Below are 26,666 nucleotides of genomic sequence, written 5' to 3' on the forward strand. Positions count from 1 at the left end.
CAGGCGGGTCCCTTCAAATCCCACATCCTGACTATAAAGAGGGGGTCCTCCCCATTCCTCTCATTTCACTCCTCCTTTAGCCCTTCTTCTTTTTTCTCTTCCCTTCTCCGGCGTGAGAAAATTGCTTTTCCCCTCCTCCGGTTCCTCCCTTTCATCCAGGTAAATACTTTTCTTTCTTGCTTTTCCGTTTCTCTCTTTAGTTTTATTTGTGTTTCTCTCCCTTCGTTTCTACTCCATGTCCTCCGAGTCTTCCTCTTCTTCCTCCGGGGAGATTCGTACCCCTGTAATTCGCCTCGGACCTCCGTCAGAACAGAGAAGTAGGCCCAAGAAGAGGGTCGTGGTTTCCAAAGCCCGAGGCCCACCGGCCATCTCTGTTCGCCAGAAGAAGGAGAAAGGCAAAGCCCCCCTCCTCTCGCGACGTAAAGGGGGGGATGATGCGACCTCCCCTTCTGGCGGAGAGAAAGGGGTTGTCAGGGTTCCGAAAGTGAGGGAACCCTCAGTTTGCATTTTGACCAACCCTCAACATTCGATTCTTAACCCGGACGATATTGGCGACCTACTCGAGCGTCAAGGGATAGACGTTTCCTACGATTTAGCTCTTCATTCCCCCTCGCAAGACTCCCTTCACCCTCCTCCTGGCTATATGACCTGGCATATTGACCAATTGCTCTCGGGCTTATCGCTGCCCGTTCACCCCTTTTTCTTAGATGTGGCACGCAAATTTCGCGTGCCCATCAACCAATTTCTCCCTAATTCTATTAAGTTCATGTCGGCCTTTTTCATTATCTGTGCCGAGGCCTCCGTAACTCCTTCCGGCGAGCTGTTCCATTCTGCCTTCAAGGTGAATCGATCTCCTTCTGGCTTTTTTCATCTTACAGCTCGCCCTGGCGTAGGTCTTTTTAAGGGTTTGACTAACAAAGTACATAATTGGCCCAAACGTTTTTTATTTATTCGTTCGCCCACTTCCTAGGGCTTTGATCCGTCATATGTTGAGACAGCCCCTCGCCCTGTTGGGGTGTCTCCCGACTGCTTGGAGGTACTCTCTCGGTTGACTGCTCGTACCCCCCCCCCCCAATTGTGGGATGTTGAAAAGATAGTAGCTAGCCCCTCTCTTTTTGCCCGCGCTGGACTGTGGGATATGTCCTCGTCTGACCCTCGCCCGCTGGGTACTTATTAGGGATAATTTCCATATTTTGTTATTATTTTGATTTATTCCACATTAAATAATTGTTAACCATTGCTGCTTGTTTACCATGTGTTTTTCATCAGGCGAGATGATTCGAGAAGCTATAAAGGCGGCTCTCGCCAAGCAGCGCGCCCAGTCCTCCCGCACGCCATCTGAGTCCACGAGCCATGCCCCTCCTGATCGCACACCCTCTCCTTGTAAGGCAGCCACTAGCGCGGCGACAGGGTCAGGCTCTCGCCTGGAGCCACGGCGAGAGACCCCCACTGCTCCTCCCCCATCCGTTGTCTGGCAACCCGTTATCGATCTCGGTAGCGAAAATGCCGATAACCAGGAGGCCCATGATTCCTTTCGCTCGCTGGAGCAGGTGCACTATGACGCCGGTCTCCATAAGCGAGACGCCAGTGGGGAACATACTTCTACGATGTCCAAGCGACATCGTGCAGATGACAAGGGCTACCTATCGTCCCTCTCGCCTGACCGCAGTCTCGACGAGCTATCCCAACATTTCAACCAGCTGAAGCTTGCGGAGGATGCGCAGGCGCTCGAGCGTATGTCTCACGAGCAGCAATATTCCCGGCTGCTATTCCATTGTTCCCAAGTAAGTGCAATTTTATCTTCATCTCGCGGCTAGCATATTTATATTTACGACTTGCTTCATATACCGTTTCAGATCAATGTTCTTCTCGCCCATGGTCTTGGCTCGACAGACCCTACTCGCCAAGCCGAAGAGCTTGCCTTCATGAAGAGGTTAGCTAGCGAGAAAGCCAATGAGGTCACCCGCCTGCAAGACATGGTTCGCGAGTTGGCCAACGAGAAAGATGAGACTGCTCGCCTAGCTAATGAGAAGTATAATGCGATGAAGTCCTCTCTTGAGAGCAAGGCCGCTCGCCTTCATGCCGAAAAGGAGCAGTTGATCGCTATTTCACGGCAGAAACAGGAGGTGGTGGAGGCCGAGTGCATGAGGACTGTCGCACTGGAGCGTGCGAGGAGCCTGTACGACCATCTGTGCTCGATAGATGGGCAAGACTTCATGCGAGCGTATCGCGAGGGCCTGACCCGCAAGTATCCTTCGTCCGCACATTTTGCTAATGCCGCGGCACCAATAGGTATGGGCTTCATGGACCGGGGCATCCGTATGTATGCGGCTCGTCATAATCTTGATGACCCCTCGGAGGAAATAAGTGCCATCATTGACTTGCTGGGCGATGAGATCCCCGGCTGGGAGGGAAATCCTACTGAACCTGTGGACTACGCCTGGTGGGCTGGGGTGCTCGAGGGAATGCTCGCAGAGCTGAACAAGTACGCCGCACAAGCCCCCTCTAATATGGCTCGCCTGGACCCTACATGTTCTGCCTCTACTCTTCCGGATATCCCTCCTTCCTGAGGCTTTTATATTTCTCTTTATTCGCAGCAACCTTGAACAATTCGTTTTTTCCTTTCCAATTCTGAACAATGTTAATTTTCATTTGGATATTTTTATTATCTATCGTTTTGGGTTTATTCTGTTACATTCTTAATTTTACACTTCATGCTTTTGAGTTCTATTACTTCTCTCATTCGCGCACTTCGTTTCGTACTTTCGAGAGTGTTCTGCTCGACGCATATTCCAATAATTAACGTTTCTCACTTTCTAGCGAGATTTGCTCGATGCAAATGCTTGCTCGCAAACTTCGTTTCCAAATATTTTCTGTTTCTCATTTTCTAGCGAGATTTGCTCGATGCAAATCCTTGCTCGCACACTTGTATTGGGAATATTCCAAATATTTCTGACTTTCTTTCTCGCTTTCCAGCGAGATTTTCATGGCTGCAAATCATTGCTCGCCAATTTCGTATTGGAAATATTCGAATATTTCTAACTTTCCTTCTCGCTCTCCAGCAAGATGCAACTTTCGCTCGCAACTTTCGTATTGTAACTTTCGTTCGTACTCTCTAGCGGGATTTGCTCGATGCAAATTATGCCCGCAACTTTCGGTTTTACTTCGTTCTCGCTCTCTAGCTCGACTCAAATTTCGCTCGCAACTTTCGCATTGTAACTTTCGTTCGTACTCTCTAGCGGGATTTGCTCGATGCAAATTATGCCCGCAACTTTCGGCTTTACTTCGTTCTCGCTCTCTAGCTCGATTCAAATTTCGCTCGCAACTTTCGCATTGTAACTTTCGTTCGTACTCTCTAGCGGGATTTGCTCGATGCAAATTATGCCCGCAACTTTCGGTTTTACTTCGTTCTCGCTCTCTAGCTCGATTCAAATTTCGCTCGCAACTTTCGCATTGTAACTTTCGTTCGTACTCTCTAGCGGGATTTGCTCGATGCAAATTATGCCCGCAACTTTCGGTTTTACTTCGTTCTCGCTCTCTAGCTCGACTCAAATTTCGCTCGCAACTTTCGCATTGTAACTTTCGTTCGTACTCTCTAGCGGGATTTGCTCGATGCAAATTATGCCCGCAACTTTTGGTTTTACTTCGTTTCTCATAATTATAATCTTTAGCTCACACTTTCTGTTTATGTGCGCGTAATTCATTTTGAGAATTTTTAAGTTAAGTTTTTCCCAAAAAAGGCCGTTTCCCATTACTGCTTCTGCTTACTTAGGGAATATGGTTCATCCCGCAGCTAGGCGGGATAAACGATCAAAAATATGGCCTATTCCTATAATACAAAATATTATGGTACCATCATATTATGTATAGTATTTTTTCAGATGACAAACGTTCCATGCGCGAGCTAGGCTTGCTCCCTCCATATCTTCCAACCTGTAAGCTCCTCCTGCGAGCACCGCCACCACCTTGTATAGGCCCTCCCATTTCTCCATTAGCTTTCCCACTGCTTTGAGTGCATCCGCCTGCCTTAGGACCAAGTCTCCCACTTGAAAGACTCTCTGCCTCACTTTCTTGTCATAGACTACCTTAATTTTAGCTTTGCTGAGCTCCATTCTTCCTCTCGCGCTCTGTTGCTTTTCCATTACCAAGTCCAGCTCCTCTCGCAAGCGCATGCTGTTAGCTGTTTCCTGAAAATTCATAATTCTGCTCGACGGCATTCCTACCTCTACTGGTATGACAGCCTCTGACCCGTACACCAATGAGAACGGACTTTCTCATGTCGCCTCTTTTGGCGATGTTCGGTATCCCCATAATACCGCGTGCAACTCCTCAACCCAATTTCCTTTCGCCCCTTCCAGACGTTTCTTGATTCCTTCTAACAGTACCCGATTAATCACCTCGACTTGTCCGTTCGCCTGCGGGTGAGCCACGGCTGCAAATCTCTGCTTGATACCCATACCTGCGCACCATCCTTGTATCTTGGCTGAGTTAAACTGCGTTCCATTATCCGAAATGAGATCCCTAGGCAACCCATATCGGCAGCAGATATTTTGCCATATGAATTTCATGACCTCAGTATCCGTGATCCTGGCCACTGCCACCGCCTCCACCCACTTGGAGAAGTAATCTACAGCGACTATTAAGAATTTTCTTTGCCCCTTCGCCAGCGGCATGGGGCCCACGATATCTATTCCCCATTGCGCAAAGGGACAAGGGGAAGTTATTATCGTCATATCCTCTCCCGGCGTGTGAATCAGAGGGCCATGCCTTTGGCACTTATCACATCTCTTTACGAACTCTCCCGCGTCCTTTCTCAAGGTGGGCCAAAAATATCCTGCCCTCAGCACCCGCGAGACCAACGCTCTACCTCCCGCATGGTCTCCGCAGCATCCTTGGTGAATCTCGTGCAGCACGTAACGGCCCTCCTCCAAAGATAGGCATCTTAGGTGTGGCCTAGTGTATCCTCTTTTGTAAAGTATATCCCCGATCAAGCAGAAATTGCTTGCTCGTTGTTCCAGGACCTTCTGCGCGCGGCCGCTTGCTAGCACTTTTCCTTGCAGACACGCCCTTATCTCCCAGCGCCAATCTTCCCCGCTTGTCACTGTCGAAACCCGCTCCTCGCCCACGCGACACGGCTCCCCCACCAGCAACTGTATTTTTCTTGACTCGCATCCTACCGCCATGCTTCCTATTTTTGCCAGAAAATCGGCATGTCGGTTCTCCTCTCGGGGTATTTGAGCTAGCTCGCAAAATTCGAACTCGCTCATCATTGATCGCACCATCTCGCAATAAGCCATCATTCGTTCGTTTTTTATCTCGAATTCGCCTTTTACTTGCTGTACTACTAGCTGTGAATCCGAAAATATGCTTAACTTTCTGCCTCCGGCTGAAGATACCAGCTTCATCCCATGTATAACGGCTTCATACTTTGTTTCATTATTTGAGGCTCTGAAAGGCAACTTGATCGCGTACTCCAATTCCTCTCCAGCCTCTGTTAGCACCACTCCTACCCCGCTTCCTGATGCATTCGCCGAACCGTCGACGAACACCCTCCATATCCCTTGCTCATCTGGTCTCGTTGTTTCCTGCAGAAAATCCGCTAGAGCTTGCCCTTTTATGGCGATTCGTGGCTCGTAGCTGATATCGAACTGCCCCATCTCTACTGCCCATTTAACCATTCTTCCCGAGACTTCCATCCGTCCCATCACTGTTTTCATAGGGTGGTTAGTCCGGACCACTATTGCGTGCGAAAGAAAGTACGGTCTTAGCTTTCGTGTTGTCGTCACTAGTGCCAGGCCCATTTTTTCTATCTCGGAGTATCTCAGCTCAGCCCCTCGCAAGAGTTTACTCGCATAGTATATTGGGCTCTGCACTCCCTCCTCCTCTCGGGCTAAGACTGAGCTGACCGCAAACTCACCCACTGCTAGATATACATAAAGCTTTTCTCCTGGCGCAGGCTTCGCTAACAGCGGGAGACGAGCGAGAAGGTTTTTGAGCTGCTCGAAAGCCTTCCCAGATTCTTCCGTCCACTCAAATTGAGTCCCTTTTCTTAGTATTTTGAAGAAAGGGTGACTAGCCTCTCCCGCCTTAGATATGAATCTACTCAGAGCTGTTATTCTTCCCGCCAGCATCTGAACCTCCTTAATATTACGTGGTGCCTCCATATCCAAAACCGCCTGCACTTTCTCCGGATTCACTTCCACTCCTCTTTCAGTCACCATGTAACCCAGGAATTTTCCCGTTTTCACCCCGAAAGCACACTTATTGGGGTTAAGCTTCATGCCGTAGCGTCGGAGCGTGCCGAATGTTTCCTTTAAATCTTCTAAATGAGTGGTCGCCTTTTGACTTTTCACCAACATATCATCCACGTATATCTCCATGTTCCTCCCGAGTTGGTCTCTGAACATCTTGTCTACTAGCCTCTGGTACGTGGCTCCCGCGTTTTTAAGCCCAAAAGACATTACCGTATAGCAATAGGTCCCAGTGGAGGTGATGAAGCTCACCTTGGGCTGGTCGCCAAGGCACAACGGAATCTGATGGTATCCTTGTGAGGCGTCCATCATACTCAACATCTCGCAACCGGCGGTTGAATCTACGAGCTGGCCGATTCGCGGCAGAGGGTAGTAGTCCTTGGGACATGCTTTGTTGAGATCCCTGAAGTCAATGCACATTCGCCACTTCCCATCGCCCTTCTTGACTAAAACTGCATTGGACAGCCAAGTAGGAAAACGAATCTCCCGGATCTGTCCCGCCGCTAACAACTTCTGCACTTCTTCATGTATAATTTTGTCTTTCTCTGCTCCAAAATGCCGACGCTTTTGCTTAACTGGTTTCGCATTCTGCTTAACGTTTAGTCTATGCACCACGAGCTGTTCGTCGATACTCCCGAGATCTGCTGGAGTGAATGCGAACACATCCTGATTCTGGTTCAGGAATTCTGTCAGCTGTTGAGACATGTCAGCGTCTAACCCGCCACCTATGCGGGTGGTGCGAGAGGCATCCTTCTCGCAGAGTTGAATTACCATCAACTCCTCCATTGGCTTTACGTGGGCTTCTTCTTTTGCAGGGTCTATTTCCGGCATTCGGTCCTCCTTCCGGCTGCCCGGGTTGACAGTGCGAATAGTATCTATGTTTCCTATTCTCCTCAATGCGTCATAATAGCACCTCCTCGAGGTCTCTTGATCCCCTCGGACTTCCCCAATCTGATCCAGGACGGGGAATTTTAGCTTCATATGGTAAGTTGAGACTACCGCCTGGAATGAATTCATGGAGGGACGTCCCAATATGATGTTGTAGGTAGAGGGCGCATCCAGCACTAAAAACTTTACGGAGCGCGTGGCTCGCGCCGGCTCCATTCCTAGCGAAATGGGTAGGCATACCTCTCCGACTGACCGAATCGACTCTCCTGAGAACCCGACCAAGTTGGTCTCTACATATTTCAATTCAAAATCCATATTCATCTTCTTGAAGCAGTCGTAGTAGATAACATCAGCGGAACTGCCAGTGTCCACCAGAATCCTTGCGATATCAAAATTTGCGACCATGGCAGTAATCACCAGGGCATCAGAATGCGGCTGTCTGATTCCTTCTTCGTCTTGCGGACCAAAAATAATGGGTGGAACATAGGAAATTCTTTGCACCTCCTCGAGCTGAGCTTCCATCTCGTACAAGCGTCGGAGGTGTGCACGACTCGCCCGATCTGCTTCCTCTATTTCTCCAAATAACTCTTCAGTCTCTCGCAGCTGCCTCAGATGCGCTCGCCGGGCCCTATTGGAATCTCCCCCCGAGGGTCCTCCCAAAATCATGCTAATGAAGTTGGCGGGCGCCACTTGGTCCTTCCTCTCGTTCTGCTTCTCCCTTCCCAATTCAAGCTTGCGAGGCTCGTTCGCGCGTCGAGCGGGGGCTTGCTGCGGGCGCTGGTTCCCTTCTTTCACAAATTCTGGCAGATTTTTTGCACGTATGAGCCTCTCGATCTCGTCACGAAGGTGTTGGCATTCATTGGTGGTGTGGCCATAATCATTATGAAAACGACAGAAACTTCCCAGCGTGGGGCTTCTCTTCGGTGCTTCTGCATACGTGCGAGGCCACTTTAACTTTGGGTTATTTTCTATGGCCAACAATATTTCTCCCGGTTGCGCGACTAGCGCTGCGTAGCTGTCAAAACGAGGTCCTATCTTTCTCTCGTTCTGCACCTTTCCCTCCTCGCCTCGTGGTTGCTTTTGGCTTCGCCAAATTTATTATGCACTGCTTCCTCGGCGTTCATGTACCGCTCGGCTTTTTTCAGCAGAGCATTGAAAGATGCGGGGGCCTTTTTCGAGAGCGAGGTAAAGAAATCGCCGGCCCGCAACCCTTGAGCGAGAGCACTGATCAAGACCTCCTCCGAGGTGATTGGTACTTCCAAGGTGGCCGAGATGAAACGTTTGATATAACCCCGTAGATATTCTCCCTCCCTCTGTTTGACCGCGAACAGCGTCAAGGTGCTCCTTTTCTGTTTCTTTGAGCTAGCGAAATGATCCATAAAACAGGCGCTTAGCTGGTCGAAACCGCCGATCGTGCCGGCAGGCAGCTGACTGAACCAAGTTTGCGCGGCTCCCGCCAGCGTAGTCGCGAAGACTCGACATTTTACTCCCTCAGTGAATCGGTGCAAATCCGAAGTGTTATTGAAGCGACAAAGATGCTCGAAAGGGTCAGTGGTCCCCAGATATTCATAAGTGACAGGTCGAAATGAGTGCGGCAGGTCATCCTCCAGAACGCTGGCTGCGAAAGGGCTTAATGTACCGAACGAGGAACTCGTGCGGCCGGGGCCCTCGCCTCCTCGCCCCACCATCTCCATCCTTCTTTTGGGCGACGCTGCCTCGGGCTCCTTCGGTGCGCGAACAGAGCCCTCCTGGACAGCGCTTGCCAAGAGTGTCTGCAGGTTCTCCATAGTCATGGAGACCATAGGGCTACCTCCCGTAATGCCGGTTGCTTGAGGCATCTCCTCTCTCGTGGTAGAGGCCTCTCCGACGACTGGTTGGTGCTCCGGCGGGGCTGGGGTTGCCTCGGACTCCATCTGAATGGTGAGGTCCCTCACAATGCTGGGAAACGAGGCCATTGATATATGTATATTGATTAAAGGAAAACAGATAAAGGTGTTTTAAAGGAAAACGTTGCCACAGCTTTGCTCAACGGTTTCCCACAGACGGCGCCATTTGATCCGACTGGATTCGTGGTGGGCTGGTTTAAAGAGTTTTGAGTAGGCTTGAACTTGAACCGGAGACCACGATAAACCTACAAGAAAGAAAAGAACCGGACTTAGGGCGGAGTTAGCACTCTGACGGCCAAGTCAGTAACTTCCTGAAGAAGATATTATGTTTATATGCGTAGTTTTGGTATATGATTATCTTTTTTCCTGTCTTTACCTGTACTTACTGCCCTTATTTATACTACATAAAGGGACGGACGCCAAATATTCTTCAATTTAATTTACCTGTCCTATCGCGGTAATTATGCATCCGGACCCCAAATTACTTTCAATTCAGTTTAATCTGTCATCTCATTGGCGGCTGCAGGTGTAAAAAGCAGGGGCCGAAACGACATTCCTCTGCTCTTGTCAGTGGATTGGACGTGCATTAAATTCCCCCATGTGCAGCAATGATCATCCCCGGTGGGCGGCGAGACGCTTGGCGAGAGAGCGAGAGGGCGAGAGACCTCTAGCTCGCGGGCTGCTCGCGACCCGTTGCGTGGTCCTTCTCGCCTACCGAATAGTTGTTTGATGGGCCCTCTTCCGTTAATGGGCTTAATGGGGCCTTTTGACTTCGTTTGGGCCTTTGGTCTTTATTGGATCTTTCAAGCGATACCGGGCTGGATCACACGTATCCCTAATTCGTTACGAAAAGCGGTGACAAAAAACCCTTCATTACAATAGGTCAATTACAAGTAACAAAGTTATCCACACTAAACATTTTTTTATTGTTAGAAAAGACTCATTCGTCACCAATACATGCTTTTAATATTCATTTAATTAATTTATTTATATCATAAATAATATTGTTACAAAAATTTCTTATGAACACTATCTTCCTTACTAATACTAAAAATTCAAAATATTTAAATTTTATGATCCAATAACGATCATGTCACAAATACTATATATGACAAATATAATTGTCAATAAATATTTTATGTTTGTAACTTGAGTTTTGCTAATAGCTTGTGAATTTAAAGAAAGTAATGAATGAGAATCATTATTTACAAGACTATCAAACCAGAATAAATACGTGAAAAAAAAGTATATTTTTTTTAAATAACCACAATAGGAGTATTTCAAGAACACAAAGTCTATGACTATTGTAATAAGGTTTTTTTGTTTTTTGTTTCTTTTTTGAGGAAAAAAATAATGTAATTATATGTCACTAAGATTATTTATTTGGTTTGTGACAACATTATACAATTTGTAATTGATGATGCTAAAAATAAATCACCTTAAATAGTTGAGATCGAGGGAGCTGGGAGAGCAAAGTGGATCACTGCTCACGTGCTAGATGGCCCCTGAGATACCTGCGAACAAAGAACACGTGAACTAAGCCGGGGGTTTATCCGGCGGAAACCCCTCCGACGCTCAAGTCAGACGTGCGGATACTTGGTAATTGTAGAGAGAATTCGAATAGAAGAATTGATTGAATAATAATAGCGTACCTTCATTAAACGAACTTAAGTTGTATTTATACTTTATTGATTGGGCCGAAATCAATTTATCGGGCTCAACCTTATTCGGATGTGATTGGACTTCCGTAGAAATATCTATTAAATTGGGCATGTGGCCCAGTAAATGTGGGTCTATTGGGCTGGGCCAATAGACATATCATTAAGCCCCCACTCTCGAATTGATGTGGAAGCGAATTGGAGAGAGTAACCGGATCGTGTCGAGAGTAGACAAGTATCTCGATCTTCTTGTTTGTGTCGTCGACGTATGGAAGGTGATTGGATCGAGTTCCGGTAAAAAATTGCACCGGTGAAAGAAATCGCGCGTTCCAATAGCACGCGATTAGGGTTATCCGGAGATACTGCGGCGGAGCCAGTAGACTGGTGTTGCGTTAAATGTTGACGTAGTGTGGAAAAATAATAATTTGTATTTATCTATTTGGGAGCGTGCGCGATTTGGTGAGGCGCGTTGCAGAGCGCGCGCGATTTGGTGAAGCGCGTTGAAATTCGTGCGCGTTTTGGTGAAGCGCGGTGAAATTTGCGAGCGATTTGGGGAGCACGTTAAAATTTGCGCGCGATTTGATGTGGAGGGGAGCTGACTCGCGATTGAATTGTTGGGTGGAGGGGTCCCGCGCAATTTGATTTGACATGGGTGGATGGCAGAAGAGAGAAGAATGAGAGAGAGAGAGGGGGAGCAGGTGGGTCAGGAGAGAGAAGAAGGAGAGAGAGAGAAAGGGAAGGGGTAGGTAGTGGGGGTGGGGTCGCGCGGGGGGTGAAGTGGGGTCCGCGCGCCCCGGGGGGTGGAGTGGTGTCCGCGCGGGGGGTGTTTGGGAGGTTTGGCTGCGTGCCACTCCTTTTTTTTTTTTTTTTTCTCTCTTTTCTTTTTTCTTTTTCGTTTTTTTCTCTTTTTTTTTTTTTTTTTGTTTTTCTTCTTTTTCTTTTTTCTTCTTCTTGTTTTTTCTTCTTATTCTTCTTTTTCTTTTTTCTTCTTCTTCTTTTTCCTCTTTTTTTTATTCTTCTTCTTCTTTTTCTTCTTTTTTTTTTTTTATGGCACGTGGCCCGAGGTGCGTGAAATTGTAAGTTCTTCATTTTGTCTTCATATTTGGAGTAGATGCGTTTGCCCATTACTATTTCATTTGACGTTTATTTTGTATAACATTGTCATTGGTTTGACGCGTTGCTTATATGTGTTTACATTTAGCATTGTGCGTGATGTACTTGATGAGAGGATCAGACTCTCAAGATTTTTTGATGGGGATCGTGCCCCTTGTTAGACCTCATGGGTCGTAAATATGTTAGGACCGTGGCCACGTTTTAAATGTAGAACCCAATAAAGACAGATATAGAAGTTTATAAAATCAAGCTGGCCAGGCTATATAGATCATTATAAAATATCTAAGTGTTCCCAGGGTTAATGTTGACTTGAGATAATAATTATGTAGTTGTTGAGTAATAACACCGAGTGTAAGGGAAATAACTTGTTTTATTCATTGCTTGAAAATGTGAAGGTTACAAGCCTACTTGAGGCGAATGTGACTAAACAAGTTGGGAGCGAATCGTTCAAAATAACTAAACTTGTACTAAATAGATGATGTAGATGTTTCGTCCAATTCATGTAGAAAGGTGAGGGGATGTATCATCCTTAAGGTAGGATAGCCCCCCAGTTTAGGATGATGCGATCACTAACAATGTTATGAGCTCCAGAGACTCCAAGTGTCATTGACATCATTGGAAGTCCAGAGATGTAGAAGGATGTTGTCAATGAGATGTCGACGATTGTCTTCGGCCATCTCGTCGTCGGGTGCTAAAGTGATCTTCATCTATTTTCCTCTTAGGAGGAGCGGGGGTCGAAGCTTCTTCGATGCGCACGTGTTTCTCAGCGCGACTTAGTAGCTCTTCCAGAGTGGTTGGAGGTCTTCCTGCAATAGATTCTTTAAATCTACCTTGCTTCAAGTTTTGTTGAATGATGCCAGAGAGCATGCTTCCTCCCATGTTAGGAACTTCATGAGCTGCCTCTACAAATCGTTGAATGTAGTTGCGGAGGGTTTCACCCTCTCTTTGGGCGATAGTGAAGAGATACGCGGGAGTCTTAGCGTACTCTTTGTTGATAGCGAAATGGTGAGTGAAGCGATCCGTTAGTTGGGAGAGAGCTTCAATTGACCCAGTGGGCAAGGAGTTGAACCAGCTCAATGCTCGGTCGGAGAGCGTTGTGCGAAACATCTTGCACATCGCCGCATCAGTTGGGCCATATAGATCTGCCATGGCGTAGAACTTTTCAAGGTGCTCCTGTGGGTCGCTAGTTCCATCGAACTGCGGTAGACTCGAGATCTTTACCCGTTGGGGTAGTATCTCATTGATTATTGCGACAGTGAATGGACTGCGCCTTATTGGAGGTATTGCCCTTCCACCAATAGGATTACCTATGTGGGGAAGGTTATTTGAGCGAGATACTCGACTGTTAATTTCATCATCTCCAGCATTGTGCGGAGGTACTCGTTGGCGATAGGCGTTGTCTCTTGAAGGTGAACGTGAGACTTGTCGCCCAGTTCGTGCATTATGGCGATGAGTAGATTGTTGCATTCGAGACCTAGGGTCTGAGGTGGATGTGTTATCTGGTGGCGGTGGAGGTTGTTGTGCCACGGGTGGAGATGCAAATGGAGCGTTGACTCCCGTTGTGGCGATGTACTGTGCTATTACTTCAGTGGCAGCTCGAGTTGAAACTTCTGCAATCATGTATTGGAGGGCCTCTTCGGTTATTTGAACCGTTCGAGGAGTGGGGAGTGGTGGATCCTGCGGGGGATTTATCTGCATCTCATGAGGTGGATCTTGATTACGAGGAGGAAGTGGCAAGCCAGAGCCTCCACGAGGTGGAAGGTTGTTAGCATTGGCACGTTCTCTCCGAGTAGATGACTCAGGGACATCATGCTCGCTACGTGATCTTGTATGCCTTCCCACAGACGGCGCCATTATGATGATGCTAAAAATAGATCACCTTAAATAGTTGAGATCGAGGGAGCTGGGAGAGCAAAGTGGATCACTGCTCACGCGCTAGATGGCCCCTGAGATACCTGCGAACAAAGAACACGTGAACTAGGCCGGGGGTTTATCCGGCGGAAACCCCTCCGACGCTCAAGTCAGACGTGCGGATACTTGGTAATTGTAGAGAGAATTCGAATAGAAGAATTGATTGAATAATAATAGCGTACCTTCATTAAACGAACTTAAGTTGTATTTATACTTTATTGATTGGGCCGAAATCAATTTATCGGGCTCAACCTTATTCGGATGTGATTGAACTTCCGTAGAAATGCTATTAAATTGGGCATGTGGCCTAGTAAATGTGGGTCTATTGAGCTGGGCCAATAGAGCTATCAGGAATGAAACACTTTTCTTTTTCACTAATAAAAGTTTTCGTAACAATTGCTCACATTTGTAGCTATTTTATGTACTCATTACAAAAAAGTTATTTTTTAGTAATAGAAAAATACTTTTGTAACCATATTTGGAACCATATTTATATACCGTATTTTTTATTAACTACCATATTCTTTCTGAAGCAACAATTTAAAGTTACCAATTAATTGCAAGTTATTGGTAATAATTGTGGCAGAAGATGGTTTAGTGAAGAAAAAAAAAAAATATACACCCCTTAAAATTATGAGATTTCCCGTTTCGAATTTCGAATTCCAGAGGTTAATCGTGTTTCACCAAACACCGAGTTATTAGTAATGTAAAAAATGAATAGAACATCAAAATCAATCCGGAATCCCGAATTCCAAAATTTCTTAATTTCGTCCCAAACATAGCCCTAGGCAATCCTAACAAAGAAAAAAGCTTAAGAAGCAAAACAAAGTCTTCACCGTATGTTTATGATTGTATGATGGTCTTTTCTTTTAATACATTATGTAATTTAATTGCTATTATTATTGTGAAATTGAAATAATGAAATACCAATTCAATTATCTAACTACCCTCAAAATCTTATCATAGAGAGAAATAGTATAGATATAGATATAGAAATTTCGGTTTGGTTCCACAAAAAGTTGAAAAAAATGTAAAATTCAGAATTTTGCAAACTCAAAAAAAAAAAAAAAAAAAAAAAGAGCGGATTCAAATTCGGAAATGTTCGGATTGAAATCGGCAGGATTCAAACATTTCCTTCCGATTTTTTCACGGGCTTGACTCTCATTTCTAATTTCCCTTTTAATCCTAATGGGCATTGTCAATTTGGATCAAGTTTATTGTGTTGAAATTGGAAATGATTTTTCGAGGATTTTCTAATTATTTTTAGAAGTTGGAAATTGGTACCAATTCTAGATCCAAAAAATTGGAATTCAAAAATCCGTTCTGATTTTTGATGCCTCGCAATTGACGGAATTTTGGAATTCTATAATTGGATTAAGTTATAATTCTTTTTTTCCAAACACGGAAATGATCGGATTAGAAATGCAAAAACAGAATTTTGGAAACCGGATTAGACAAGCGGTTTCAAATTCAGATACGTTTCGATTGAAATCGACGGAATTCAAAAATTTCGTTCCGATTTCCACCCATAACCGAATTTCCAATTTTTCATTTTGGTATCTAATTTCCCTTTTAATCCTAATGGGCATTGTCAAATTGGATCAAGTTGATTTGTGTGTTATCAAACTTTGGGCCAGTAAATATTTAAGAGCATAATATAAAAGCCCGGAATCATAATAATGAAATATATATTTCTTAAAAAAATATGAATATAAACAAAAATTTCGAAAATAAAATAAACAAATATCTTTGTATGTTATTATTTGACTACATGTGAAAGTCAATGGATGAAACGAAAATAACAAAAAAATTAAAATTGAAAAAGAAAAAGAAAAAAAGAAATGGAAGGAACTGGAAAAGCGCATAGTTTGTTCGTGTAAATTAGGGTTCTTAGGAATTCGAAGCATATATATTTTCCTCCAATTAAGCACCTGAAATTGAAATTTAATTATCCACGTTTTGGAATTATAAAGATCAACTAAGAGTAAATTCAAAAAAAAAAACAATTATTTTTATGTAAATTATGTGATTTTTTTTTCTATTTTAATCGGCCGATCAATGGGTCGCTCCCGTGGAAATTTTCATGGTGGAGAAGATCCCAGTCAAAGGTTTGATTTCTAATTTTCAATTTTCAATTTTTCGTATTTATTGGGTTTTTTTTTAATTGCGAGAGTTCTTACTTCTTAGTGGCTGCATATTGTACCGTTGTATTCAAATTGGGGGGAAATGGTAATTATTATAGTGTTTGATAATGCAACTGTACTGTTAGGGATTGCGGTTACTGAGTTTGTTAGTTGATTCAGTTACCCATATTGAGTTAGCAGTTACCTCAACTGATAGGAATTCAAGTGTATAAATGGATGTGAATAATGATGGAATGAAATTAAATTCCCATTATTCTGTTCTTATCTGATTAAAGTTTTTTCTCGTTTCTCGTAATTTCTCGGAAATGGATCATGAAGAAAATCCTTCTAGCTCTGATCATGACATGTAAACATTGCGATTTTGTTTATCGTATTTTGGCTTTTCGTTTTCTTATATAATCTTCGATGAACTTTTTAGTATCAAATTCAGTTTTGTTTCAACGTTTATGCTATTGCTTTACTAATTTTGTTCGGTTCTTGAGTTTTTTTTGGCTGGAGTTATGTAGGAAATCGTGTTTTTTATTCGACATAACTCTATATTTCTTGGCTGTGCATTGCATTTTCTTTATCGTTTTTGGCCTTTTCGATTCCTACATAATCTACGATGAAATTTTAGTATGTGGGAGTATGTTAGCTTTCAGTATCAAGTTCAATTCCGTTTTCAACGTTTATGCTGTTTCTTTACTAATTTCGTTTGGTTCTTGAGGTTTTTAGGCTGGAGTTATGTAGGAAATCATGTTTTTTATTCGACATACTCTATATTTCTTGGCTGTAGATTGCATTTTCTTTATCGTTTTGGCTTTTTCGTTTTTTTACATAATTTATGTTTTGTGTTCTCATGTATAATGAACTTTTTAGTATGTGGGAGAATGTTAACTTTCATTATCGAATTCAAGAATCCGTCAATACAAATTTCGTCTCGACATTTACTCTATTGTTTTCACTAATTTCATTTAGTGTTGTCGGAAATTGTATTTTTCTTTTAATTTGACATACTCTGTATTTCTTGGCAGATCAAGGAGAAAAAAGAATGCATCTAGCGGAGAAAATTTTGAATCTGCTTCTACAGGTTACTTATCTTCTCTTACAATTTAAATGAGCATTTAGTGAATGAATCTGTATCGTATCTCACATTTCGATATCTCAACAGAAAAAATCAGCATTACGGCACATACAGAAAAAATCATTGTTCGTTGGTCTTATATTGTTTGTATATATATCTTCAAGAATGAGTCATTCACCAAGTGATGCTATATAGTTTCCGACTTTCTGTTCTTGTCTGATTGGATTCTGCAAAATTCGAGATATTTATTTTTGTGTCGTGTTCTTGATTACTCAGGGCAAGGAACGACAGACGGAAAAGGGGCATTGTACCATTGTAACTATTGCAACAAAGACATTACAGGCCGAATTCGTATGAAATGTGCAGTGTGTTCTGATTTCGACTTATGCGTAGAGTGCTTCTCAGTCGGGGCTGAAGTCCATCCACACAAAAGTTCTCATTCTTATCGGGTTATGGTTAGTACATCATCTGACGATATTTAACTTAATTTTTTTTCGTCCCATTTCTCTATTTATTAAATAATATATTACTGGATATGATGTGATCTGTATAGGACACTCTGTCGTTTCCTCTCATTACTCCCGACTGGAATGCTGATGAAGAAATGTTACTGTTGGAGGTGATTATTTTTTTCTATGTAACTCGTCGATTTTATTTTTTGAATTTCTATCGTTTTATCTGCCTCACTTATACCACTCGAGCAGGGACTTGAAATGTATGGAATGGGAAACTGGGCAGAAGTTGCAGAGCATGTCGGAACCAAGACAAAGGAAATGTGCATCGAACATTATCGGAATGCTTACCTTAATTCTCCTTACTTCCCTCTACCGGTACGCATATTTTTAAGGTTGTAATAATTTTTTTTTTTTATCGTAAAATGTAAAACTCGTATCCTTTGTCAGGATATGACACACGTTGATGGAAAAAATCGAAACGAACTCCTTGCGATGGGTAAAGGGAATCTTCAGGACAAAATAGGTTCGTTCTGTTTCTTGTCTTCTGCTTTATTTTATTTTATTTTGACTGAATTTTTAGCTATTAGATTTGGGGATTTATTTATCGTATTATCTGAAAAAAGTCGACCCTAACTGCCTTCCTTTGCAGGGGAACTGAAACTAGAAGAGGAAACCCCATTTTCCCCGTCACGAGTCAAGTACAGTAACTGGTTTATGTACAAATATTGTGTAACACTATCTCAAAAACACCTTTTAAACTCGTACTCTTTTTATTTCTTTTAGGGTTGAAGATTCATACAAAAGCGGTCCTTCGGGCCGTTTGCCTTCAGCCGCCTCCAGTGCCGGTAATCACAATTATGTTCTAATTATTGAAACGATATTCTCGAATGATTCTAAACTAAAATAAAAATAAAAAATTGCAGGAGCCAAAGTTAATAAGAAGGCATCCAACATGTCCCACGCGAAAGATCTGGGAGAAAATCCGAAAACCGAGGGTGGGTAAATTTCTGGTGGAAACTATTATTTGTTTTAATTTTGATTTTTTTTCTCTCACTTTTAAGCTTTAATGTATTATCGGTACATCATATATCAGGGCGGAGTTTTGGTGGAAACAAACCTAAATCGACAAAGGCAAAAGCCCCGTCTTTAATGGATGCAAGTGGTTACAACCCTAAAAGACAAGAATTTGATGTCGAATACGATAATGATGCAGAGCAATTACTAGCTGACATGGAATTTAAAGAAAACGATACAGAAGTCGAGCGTGAGTTGAAAATCAGAGTGCTCCGTATATATTCAAAGAGGTATTATTATTACTTTTTTTTAAATAACCGTATTCCATATATCTTCATCATAAAATATATTTTAAATTGCGATTTGACAGGCTGGACGAGAGGCAAAGGAGGAAGGATTTTATTGTGGAAAGGAATCTTCTAGATCCAAGTCCGTTTGGGGAACTGAGTCAAGAGGAGAAGGAGATAGTCCGAAAATACGACCCCTTGATGCGTTTGCATACGAAAGAGGAGCACGAAGAACTAATAAAAAGTGTGATTTCAGCACATAGGATTAAAAGACGAATGGTTGAACTCAAGGTAGGGTATACTGCAAAAATAATATTGTAACTTTATTTATTTTTCTTGGAAATTAATTTAAATTGAATATTTTATTGTAGGTGGCACGAGCTGTGGGGTGTCGTACATCGGCTGAAGCGGATAGATATTTTGAACAGAGGAGGAGAGAAGCGGAGGATAATGCTCGCCGGAAAGAGAGTTCTCAGGCGGGGCAGAGCAGCCAGGAGAGCCGGAATATTCCGGTATCTTCCGATTCGTTCGGTACTTACTCAACTACAACATCTGCTGGCCAAGGCAACTCGTCAACTGACCTCGATTCTGCCTCTGTTTCTGCCGCCAATTTACTGTCTGAATCTGTAAGTGTGTGCAGTTTTTTTTCCGAATATATTGGAGTTTATTGCATTTAGTCCCCTGTATTATAGCTAATTGCTAAGAAGGGTCTCTTATTATTAATATTCGCAAAAACACCCCATATGGTGCAATATTTTTATATATGTACTGTGATTGTGTGTTGGCAGGAGATGAAGCTTTGCCAAGAAATGGGATTAGTTCCAAGACAGTATCTGAAAATGCAGGAGCGAATGTCGATACTAATTCTGAGCGGCAAAATAAAGACGAAATCTGATGCCTATGCATTCTTTCGAATCGACCCACTAAAGATCGACAAAGTTTACAATATTCTTATGAAGAAGGGGATTGTTCAGCCATGATGTAAATATATCGGCCATCAAATTCGGGTTTTTTTCTGCAATTGTTCGATTTGAGAATTTTATCGGCTACCATTTTTTCAATTTTTTTTTTCTCTCGGAATTAGGCTCTTCTAGTCGAGTATTCATGGCATTCTTTAGGCTGATATGAGCTGTATCTGAAAATTCATTCACCATTCTTGACTGAAGTTTTTCTTGATTTGAGTACTTCTATAGATCAAACGGTTGTAATTCTTTCGATTTTTTTTTTTATTTTTTTTATTTTATTTTTTGTAAATTCAGCTGGATTGGTATTACAGAATAATTGATGAGAAATTTATACACAGCCAAAATATGTACACTGCTATAAATAATACTTAGGCTTACTAAAGCAGTTTCAACTATACCAACTGCTTCACAATTTTAAGCTGCCAGCAAAAAAAAAACAAAAGGGGGAATTTCGTTGTTCTCGCTCAACCAGAAGCACGAGAGATACTTTTGTTATATCTACATATAAACCGTTTCTTGAAATTAAGTCCCTCCACAGATTTATCATCTTCGTTCACTTGAAGTTGCCCGGGTTTGAGAATTTTGCTATTGCCAGGTGCACAGCTGGCAGCATCAGCCAAAACGGGGAGTGGAGGAAGTAGTTTCGTGCTGAAAATCGATGATAGGAAAGAGAGTATATTGGGCTTCGCCTTTATATTAACCCAATGGCTATCGATCCAATCTTTTGAAACTCGAGTGTTCTTTCTCTCAACTGTCAAAAACCTGTTCTCACCTGCCGTAAAATGATCACCGCATTATCAAATCCTCGGTATTTTGTAAGGCCTCGTTTGGTTGGTAAGGTCCAATAATTAAATTAATCACGACTAATCAAAGACTTACCAGGGAAGTAAACTTGAAGATTACGTTTAGCAAGTGAGTCATAACCAATTACGACACCTTCCCACCACCCATTGCACCACCATGCATCAACCGCATCTCCGACAACAAACCTAGTTTCTTCACAAGATTCCTTACGAGGCCGAGGCCTAACCGTAAGGCGGGTCCCACATCTCACTCCAAGTTTATCCGGATTCGCCACCCTGTACGCCGGGACCCATTCCTACACAATTTACACATATCGATCAATACACGTGTATGTATATGCGTATGCATCTTCTGTATATGTATATATACCTCTAGTTTTCCGGGTTCGCCAACTTTCGAGACATCCGTGTACTGAACCATAAGACGAGTTTGAGATGAACGGAGTATCTTGCATCTAAACCAGCAGCCTTGCATGCCTTTGTCTTGACTGAGAAGCTCGATATTCGTGTTGAATTTGGACAGTATTATCTGAGGTTGTGGCTCGGGTGGTTTCGTATTCAACAATTTCTTATGATTAGTTGGGTCCGATTTTGTGGGACCCGCGAGGCTAGTAGTATTCTCGAGTGTGTGGTTTAATAGCATGCAGCGTTTGGTTTTCTTGAAAACTCGCTTTGAGAGTTCTTCGGGAGTTGAAGTCTGTCGACTCTTCTTGCTTTGCTGTATGATTTGACGTTTAAGAGTCGAAGGATTGGCTGCTTTTTTTTAGTGGACAGATAAATCGGTTAACAAATCGAACGAGAAGAACAAATTTCAAACGTAAAACATAATCCAAATGGGAAAAAATAAGAACGACGAAGTCGAGTTAAAATAGGTACTAAACTAAATAAAACAGCTACATTTCTTCCCCCTTTTGAATTCATTCGATAATTTTACCCTCGAAATACGTATCATTTCTTCAAAAACAACATAATCGAATTACTGATCAAGATTCATTAGCACAATCTTGAATAAATTGTAAACATGCAAATAGTTAAGCTAAACGGGCAATAGTTATACGTACTCGAGTTAGCCACGATCGGTCCGTTTTTCGAGACTAGCGAAACGAGCCACTCAACAACATCTCGCCTTGACCGCCACTTTGTCGAGGAGTGGACGGTGCTTGTGGGCCCCATTGCATGTAAGAATTCCTCTGAAACTGTATAACACATGTGATTAATACTCCTCTCTTTCCCCACCACCGCAAGAAGAGAATCTCCGGTGGAATCTTTTAGTATATAGTGGATAATCCGGTTCCCCTTTTCCGACGAAATTACTCGCTCTTCCCATGCTTTCAGAACCTGATTTTCAGACATTCTGAACAAGTAATAGCATAATGAAAAACCCTTTGATTAAATAAGCAATTCGAATTACGGTTGTTAAAAGAAATCGAAATTCTGCGAAAATTTGTAGGATAATTTATAGTTTCTAATAAACATGGCAAACAAGAATCTTTAATTACTGGTCTGAAAAATTGATTTTATTTTCGTAAAATCGAACACCATTACACACACACACACACACACACACACAGTGTCTGAAAATGAACATGCCGCAACCAAGAATTACATGACAAGCAAAAAAAAAAGAAAAAAAAAATTAAAAAATCCCACAAACCTTAAAATGCAGAAACAGCTTCAGGACAAAGAACCAAACTCGGAGATAAAATAAACCCAGAGAAATAATAAAAAAAGTAACCCCAGAAAAATTAAAAGCATGCGTTCGGTTTTAGCGCAGATAATTTATGGTGACAGCTATGGCGGCAAAAGGGTTTATGAAGGTGGAGAATGGGTTTTACAAAAAACAGGAACATTTGATAGAGAGAGAGAGGTCTAGAGAGAGAGAGAGAGAAGGTGGTGTTAGCAAAGGCAAAATAGCATTACTGTTGTAATGTACCACAAATGTTTCGTGGGATTTGTTTGCACTCTGCACAGGTTTTTGTTTTGTCTTTTTTCTTCCGACCACCTCCTTTTTTTTTATTATTTGTTTTTTTTATTATTATTTACAAAATAAGAGTGTAGTAGGCTAGTAGCTATTCACTGAAATACAAAAAATAAAAAGTAAAACTAAATAAATAAATAAAATTATTATTATTATAATCGAATTTGTATTTATTTTAATTAATTTGTGTAATTTTTAGTATGTAAATAATACAATCCCCCACAAGAGCACATTTATATTTATTTCAATAATTCAATTTCAAAACAAAATATACATTGGGCCTTATAAAGGACAAGCCTAACCCAATTATTTCGCCATATACAGTTAAACCTCTATTAATTAAACCTCTATGAATTAATACAGTCGGAATCGACAAAATTCTATTAATTTAGCGAAATATTAAATTATCGAGCTAATAATTTAGTACGTGTTTTCCGAGTCCAAACCATAAGAAATTATTATCTAAACAAGTTTATTAATTTATCGAGGTACATTTTTTCAATCGTTCACACTTGATGATTTCCTAAATTTTCGACTTTGATTTTGCCGATTCTTGATCAGATTCTGGATAGGAAGTTCGTGTTCTTGGTCTGCAATGGAATCCCCATCATCTTGCCAAGAACAACACGAAACTCACCGGGGCCCACTCGGGTTCGGATCACTACGCAACACTCGTCGAGAGTGAAGATGGTTTAGTAGTTCAAGAAAATGCAACATCCATTCAATGTGCAGATACTACATTTAGTGTTACAGTTCAATACAAAGAATAAGAAGAAGAAGATGAAGATCTATGTTCGGAAAATGATGAAATATGTAACAGTCGATGCACATACATATATATATATTATTAAATTTCTAAGCTTCGTTAGTTTTTCACAATTCCGAAATTTCTTTATTAAAAAAAGTACACGTCGAAAAAAATAAAAGATAAAAGATGATACAACGTAATTATCGAGTCTAGTTAATCATCTTCAAATCGGAATCACTACTAGTAATTTTCGAGCGACTCTTGTTTCCCCGCAACGTAATCCAACAACGCTTCTCCTTGTCTTTCATCGGAGAGTTCTCGAGGTATAGGCGATATTTGGCCAATTACGATTATAGCCACCAACGCTATAGCTGTGGAGACGAAAAGAGGCCAGAAATAATAGAGGACGCTAATCACCGGGGGCATAATGGTCAATAAACATGCCAGGCTTAACAACAAGGCTACTGCTGCAGATAAGAAGAATCTGTGCTGCAAAAACACGGAATAGATTTCCATTTTGAAATGCACGTTCTTTTCGAAACGGGATTTTACGGGCTTTTTATTTTCGATTTCCGATATGATAGCCTAATCGAAACGGGATTTTACGGGCTTTTTATTTTCGATTTTCGATATGATAGCCTAATTTACACAGATTCTTTGCTTAACAGATACACCGTTCTTTCTTTCCTCAGCTAATTGGTTATTCCAATCTTACGGTGTCACCCCTTCTCTCTGTAAGATTACTTCATCGTCCCTTTGTGGCAATTATGAACGTAAACACTCGAAGGGTAAAACGGTCATTTTCATTTCCTGCATTGGCTTATAGGTTGCTTGCAATACAACCTTTTTAATAGTATTCCCCTATTGCAAATCGAAAACAAGAAACCTATGACTTTGGTTTAAGGTTCTGTTAATGAAACCTTAAAAAAATCGTTAGGGTCGACACTCGACAGAGGTCGATACTAATTACAGATTATTGCATATAAACAAACCAGATAATTTTTAGTCTCCGTATTCGATAATCATAAATACACATCTTTCGAATTTAAAGACAACGATCTCACTAAAACACACTTCATCGAACAGCAACGATACAAACATAACAATAACAAACGAGAGTTGTTCGATATATAATCGCCTAAAGCCCACACTCAACTAACAAAACAAGAATAAAACAAAAATTCCTCTTATCAGCAGATTCAACAAAATTCAATAAAAAAAAAAACACTTACCCCAAAAACTCGGAGTATCGATCAAGCAGCCACATCAGTCAAACGCCTCGACTCGAGCCACGACGTGGCAGCAACTTTAGTAGTCAAAAACCACCCGATCTTCTCCGGGGCCTCGTGGAAAGGAGCGTTCAGCTCCTTCAAATGATCCTCGAAAACGCCAGCTAAGCCCTTTTCCGAAAATTTATGTTTCCCGTGCCCCGTGTTAATCCCGAGCAAAGAAGGCAACTCCTCCCCGTTTTCAATCGCCCTCGACAAATCGTTCATCCATATATGCAGCGCGGTCAACGCCGCACCCAATGAAAGGCTCTTCAAATGCAAAGACCACTGCATCGGGGTTTTCGACATAATGTCGGTGTATATCTCCAACCCTAACCCTAGCTCCAATAACTCACAAGCCCTACCCAACTGATTTAAATTAACACACAGATCAATCAAGCAATTGCAGTACGCCTTTTTCACATCGACGCTAATCGACCCGAAAAGCTCGCCGGCTTCCTTTTTCAAGATTTCACCTTCGGCTTTTTTTTCGTCTCCGTTAACAAGAAGCTGCACAACGTGGCCTAGCTTCGGATTGGCTCTCTCGATGCAATCGGTTAACTTGCCCAAATCTTCGATCGGTGCTTGTGTTATTACATTAAGTAAACAACCGAAGAACCGATCGTCCGGCTTTATATTCAGCTCCAACATCCGATCGAAAGTCCTTACAACATCATCCGTTCGGCCCGATTTTCCGTAACACTGTATCAACGACGTCAAGACGAAGAGATTAGGCTCGAAACCGGCCCCCACCATTTCATCCAACATAGCCTCGGCCTCTTCGACTTTCCCGCTGCAAGAATATATCGTAATCAACGAAGCAAACGTCCAGCTGTCGGGCATACACGTACCCGAACTCTTCATATCCTCGAAAATCTCGACAGCCTCGTCGGCCAATCCCACGTCGGCACACGTGGACAAGAGCGTGTTGTACAGCACAACACTCAACTCCAATTTCTTCTCCTTCATCTCTCTATACACCGCGAGCGCGTCTTCTCCATAGCGGGCCCTAGCGTACGCCCTAAGCAACGCTGCGTAAGTGCCCCAAGTGGGCTCGACCCCGTTTTTCACCATGTCACGATAAATATTCTTCGCTTGCCACGGTCGCTTCGCTCTCCCCATACCATCCAACAAAGAGTTGTACACAGAGGCATTTGGTCGAACACCTAACGCCTTCATCTCTTCGTACAAATTCAAGCACCCGTCGAAATTCCCCAACGACCCGTAAATCCTAATCAACGTCGAGAAAGTTACCGCGTCGAGCCGCCACTTCTCGCTCCTTGCGCGATCGTACAAACTCAACGCAAGTTCCACATTGCCAACTCTACCGTACGCATCCACCATCACCGAACAAGTCACCTTATCCGCCTCACACCCGAACGACGGCATCTTCTCGAACCACTCGACCGCCTTCTCGGGCAACGAGCACTGCCTAGCGCAGCTAATCAGCGTCGAGAAAGTTACGTTATCGGGCTTAACCCCCTTTTCGAGCATCTTAGTGAACAAATTCTCTGCCCCGATTAAATCTTTGCACTTACGAAATACTTTCATGGTCACATTGTACAGCACAACTTCTCTCTTCACCTTCAGCCTCTTTCGAAAATAATCGAGCACCAGAGGGGCAGTTTCGGTATTAGACATTCCGTTCAGAACAATCACTGCGTCCTGTTCCAACACTCCACCTCCGAGAATATTCAACACGCTCGAAACATCCTCTTCGACGGGGGCGCAGGAATCTAAAGATTCGGCCAGCTTCAATAACGAGGCGTGCCTGTAATCGTGCGATTTCTGCCTCAATTTGGAGGCGCGTGGGCTTTTGGGGTTGACCCAGGCGGTGGATTTCGAAATGGGTTTTTCTCCAATTGGGGTTTCGGAATTCTGGGAGGCTGCGCTGGCGGCGGGTAGCTCTTGTAATGAAACTCGGGAGGAGACGCGGAGATTGGGGGTCGAGGGGTGGATTTTGAGAGGAAAGAAGAGATTTTTATGGGTTCTGAGTTGATGGAGATTTGGAGGAGAGAGAGAGTTGCAGAAGAGATGGGTTTCGTGAGATAGAGAAGTTGACGGCGACGCGCTCAGATTGTACGCCATTGTTGAATGCTCCACCTCTGCACTCTGTGTGTGTGTGTGTGTGTGTTTGTGTGGGTTTTTGGTGTTCGTTTCTGGGGTTCAAGGAGGGCCTTATCAGAAGAAGGGCGGTGCTTTTCAGAGAATATATGTAATATATATATATATAT

At 42.7% G+C, this 26,666-nt stretch overlaps 4 protein-coding genes across 7 annotated transcripts; 1 reads left to right on the forward strand and 3 right to left on the reverse strand.

Annotated features, from left to right (window-relative positions):
- Positions 1-4,274: 4,274 nt before the first annotated feature.
- Positions 4,275-9,094, reverse strand: LOC105964772 (uncharacterized). The gene is made up of 2 exons (XM_088821321.1): positions 8,268-9,094; positions 4,275-8,154 (listed from the first exon to the last, which is right to left on the reverse strand). The coding sequence occupies exons 1-2, from the start codon at positions 9,092-9,094 to the stop codon at positions 4,275-4,277; spliced, it is 4,707 nt and encodes a 1,568-aa protein (XP_088677447.1).
- Positions 9,095-15,489: 6,395 nt separating this feature from the next.
- On the forward strand, positions 15,490-19,979 carry ADA2B (ADA2 2B). Of its 2 annotated transcripts, none has more exons than XM_012986488.2 (13): positions 15,490-15,815; positions 16,865-16,920; positions 17,191-17,369; positions 17,468-17,533; positions 17,619-17,744; positions 17,817-17,892; positions 18,019-18,067; positions 18,153-18,214; positions 18,293-18,364; positions 18,463-18,673; positions 18,754-18,961; positions 19,042-19,296; positions 19,459-19,979. In XM_012986488.2, the coding sequence occupies exons 1-13, from the start codon at positions 15,766-15,768 to the stop codon at positions 19,648-19,650; spliced, it is 1,602 nt and encodes a 533-aa protein (XP_012841942.2). In that variant the 5' UTR covers positions 15,490-15,765; the 3' UTR covers positions 19,651-19,979. The 2 variants fall into 2 exon arrangements, with proteins under 2 accessions (XP_012841942.2, XP_012841943.2); XM_012986489.2 differs by lacking the exon at positions 15,490-15,815 and adding an exon at positions 16,092-16,197.
- LOC105962192 (uncharacterized) lies at positions 19,882-22,361 on the reverse strand. The gene is made up of 5 exons (XM_012986491.2): positions 22,093-22,361; positions 21,500-21,792; positions 20,809-21,191; positions 20,515-20,734; positions 19,882-20,407 (listed from the first exon to the last, which is right to left on the reverse strand). The coding sequence occupies exons 2-5, from the start codon at positions 21,789-21,791 to the stop codon at positions 20,100-20,102; spliced, it is 1,203 nt and encodes a 400-aa protein (XP_012841945.2). The 5' UTR covers position 21,792; positions 22,093-22,361; the 3' UTR covers positions 19,882-20,099.
- Positions 22,362-23,240: 879 nt separating this feature from the next.
- On the reverse strand, positions 23,241-26,666 carry SVR7 (pentatricopeptide (PPR) repeat-containing protein). Of its 3 annotated transcripts, none has more exons than XM_088822151.1 (2): positions 24,397-26,666; positions 23,241-23,653 (listed from the first exon to the last, which is right to left on the reverse strand). In XM_088822151.1, the coding sequence occupies exon 1, from the start codon at positions 26,518-26,520 to the stop codon at positions 24,418-24,420; it is 2,103 nt and encodes a 700-aa protein (XP_088678277.1). In that variant the 5' UTR covers positions 26,521-26,666; the 3' UTR covers positions 23,241-23,653; positions 24,397-24,417. The 3 variants fall into 3 exon arrangements, with proteins under 3 accessions (XP_088678277.1, XP_088678279.1, XP_088678278.1); XM_088822153.1 differs by having other exon boundaries at positions 23,241-23,535; positions 24,397-26,658; XM_088822152.1 differs by having other exon boundaries at positions 23,241-23,648; positions 24,397-26,654.

This window comes from Erythranthe guttata, chromosome 8 (assembly GCF_056151865.1).
Source record: "Erythranthe guttata isolate IM_541 chromosome 8, IM_541, whole genome shotgun sequence".
Taxonomy (NCBI): domain Eukaryota; kingdom Viridiplantae; phylum Streptophyta; class Magnoliopsida; order Lamiales; family Phrymaceae; genus Erythranthe; species Erythranthe guttata.

What these genes read in the sequence shown, in the direction of transcription:
- LOC105964772 (XM_088821321.1), bottom strand. Translation starts at nt 9,094, where the DNA reads ATGGCCTCGTTTCCCAGCATTGTGAGGGACCTCACCATTCAGATGGAG. An exon ending in CTGCTGAAAAAAGCCGAGCG is followed by an intron (nt 8,155 to 8,267) that starts GTACATGAACGC and finishes TCGTTTTGACAG; the next exon opens with CTACGCAGCGCTAGTCGCGC.
- ADA2B (XM_012986488.2), top strand. Translation starts at nt 15,766, where the DNA reads ATGGGTCGCTCCCGTGGAAATTTTCATGGTGGAGAAGATCCCAGTCAA. An exon ending in TTTTGAATCTGCTTCTACAG is followed by an intron (nt 16,921 to 17,190) that starts GTTACTTATCTT and finishes TTGATTACTCAG; the next exon opens with GGCAAGGAACGACAGACGGA. An exon ending in AAGAAATGTTACTGTTGGAG is followed by an intron (nt 17,534 to 17,618) that starts GTGATTATTTTT and finishes CCACTCGAGCAG; the next exon opens with GGACTTGAAATGTATGGAAT.
- LOC105962192 (XM_012986491.2), bottom strand. Translation starts at nt 21,791, where the DNA reads ATGTCTGAAAATCAGGTTCTGAAAGCATGGGAAGAGCGAGTAATTTCG. An exon ending in ACCGATCGTGGCTAACTCGA is followed by an intron (nt 21,192 to 21,499) that starts GTACGTATAACT and finishes AAAAAAAAGCAG; the next exon opens with CCAATCCTTCGACTCTTAAA. An exon ending in TCTTCAAGTTTACTTCCCTG is followed by an intron (nt 20,408 to 20,514) that starts GTAAGTCTTTGA and finishes ATTTTACGGCAG; the next exon opens with GTGAGAACAGGTTTTTGACA.
- SVR7 (XM_088822151.1), bottom strand. Translation starts at nt 26,520, where the DNA reads ATGGCGTACAATCTGAGCGCGTCGCCGTCAACTTCTCTATCTCACGAA.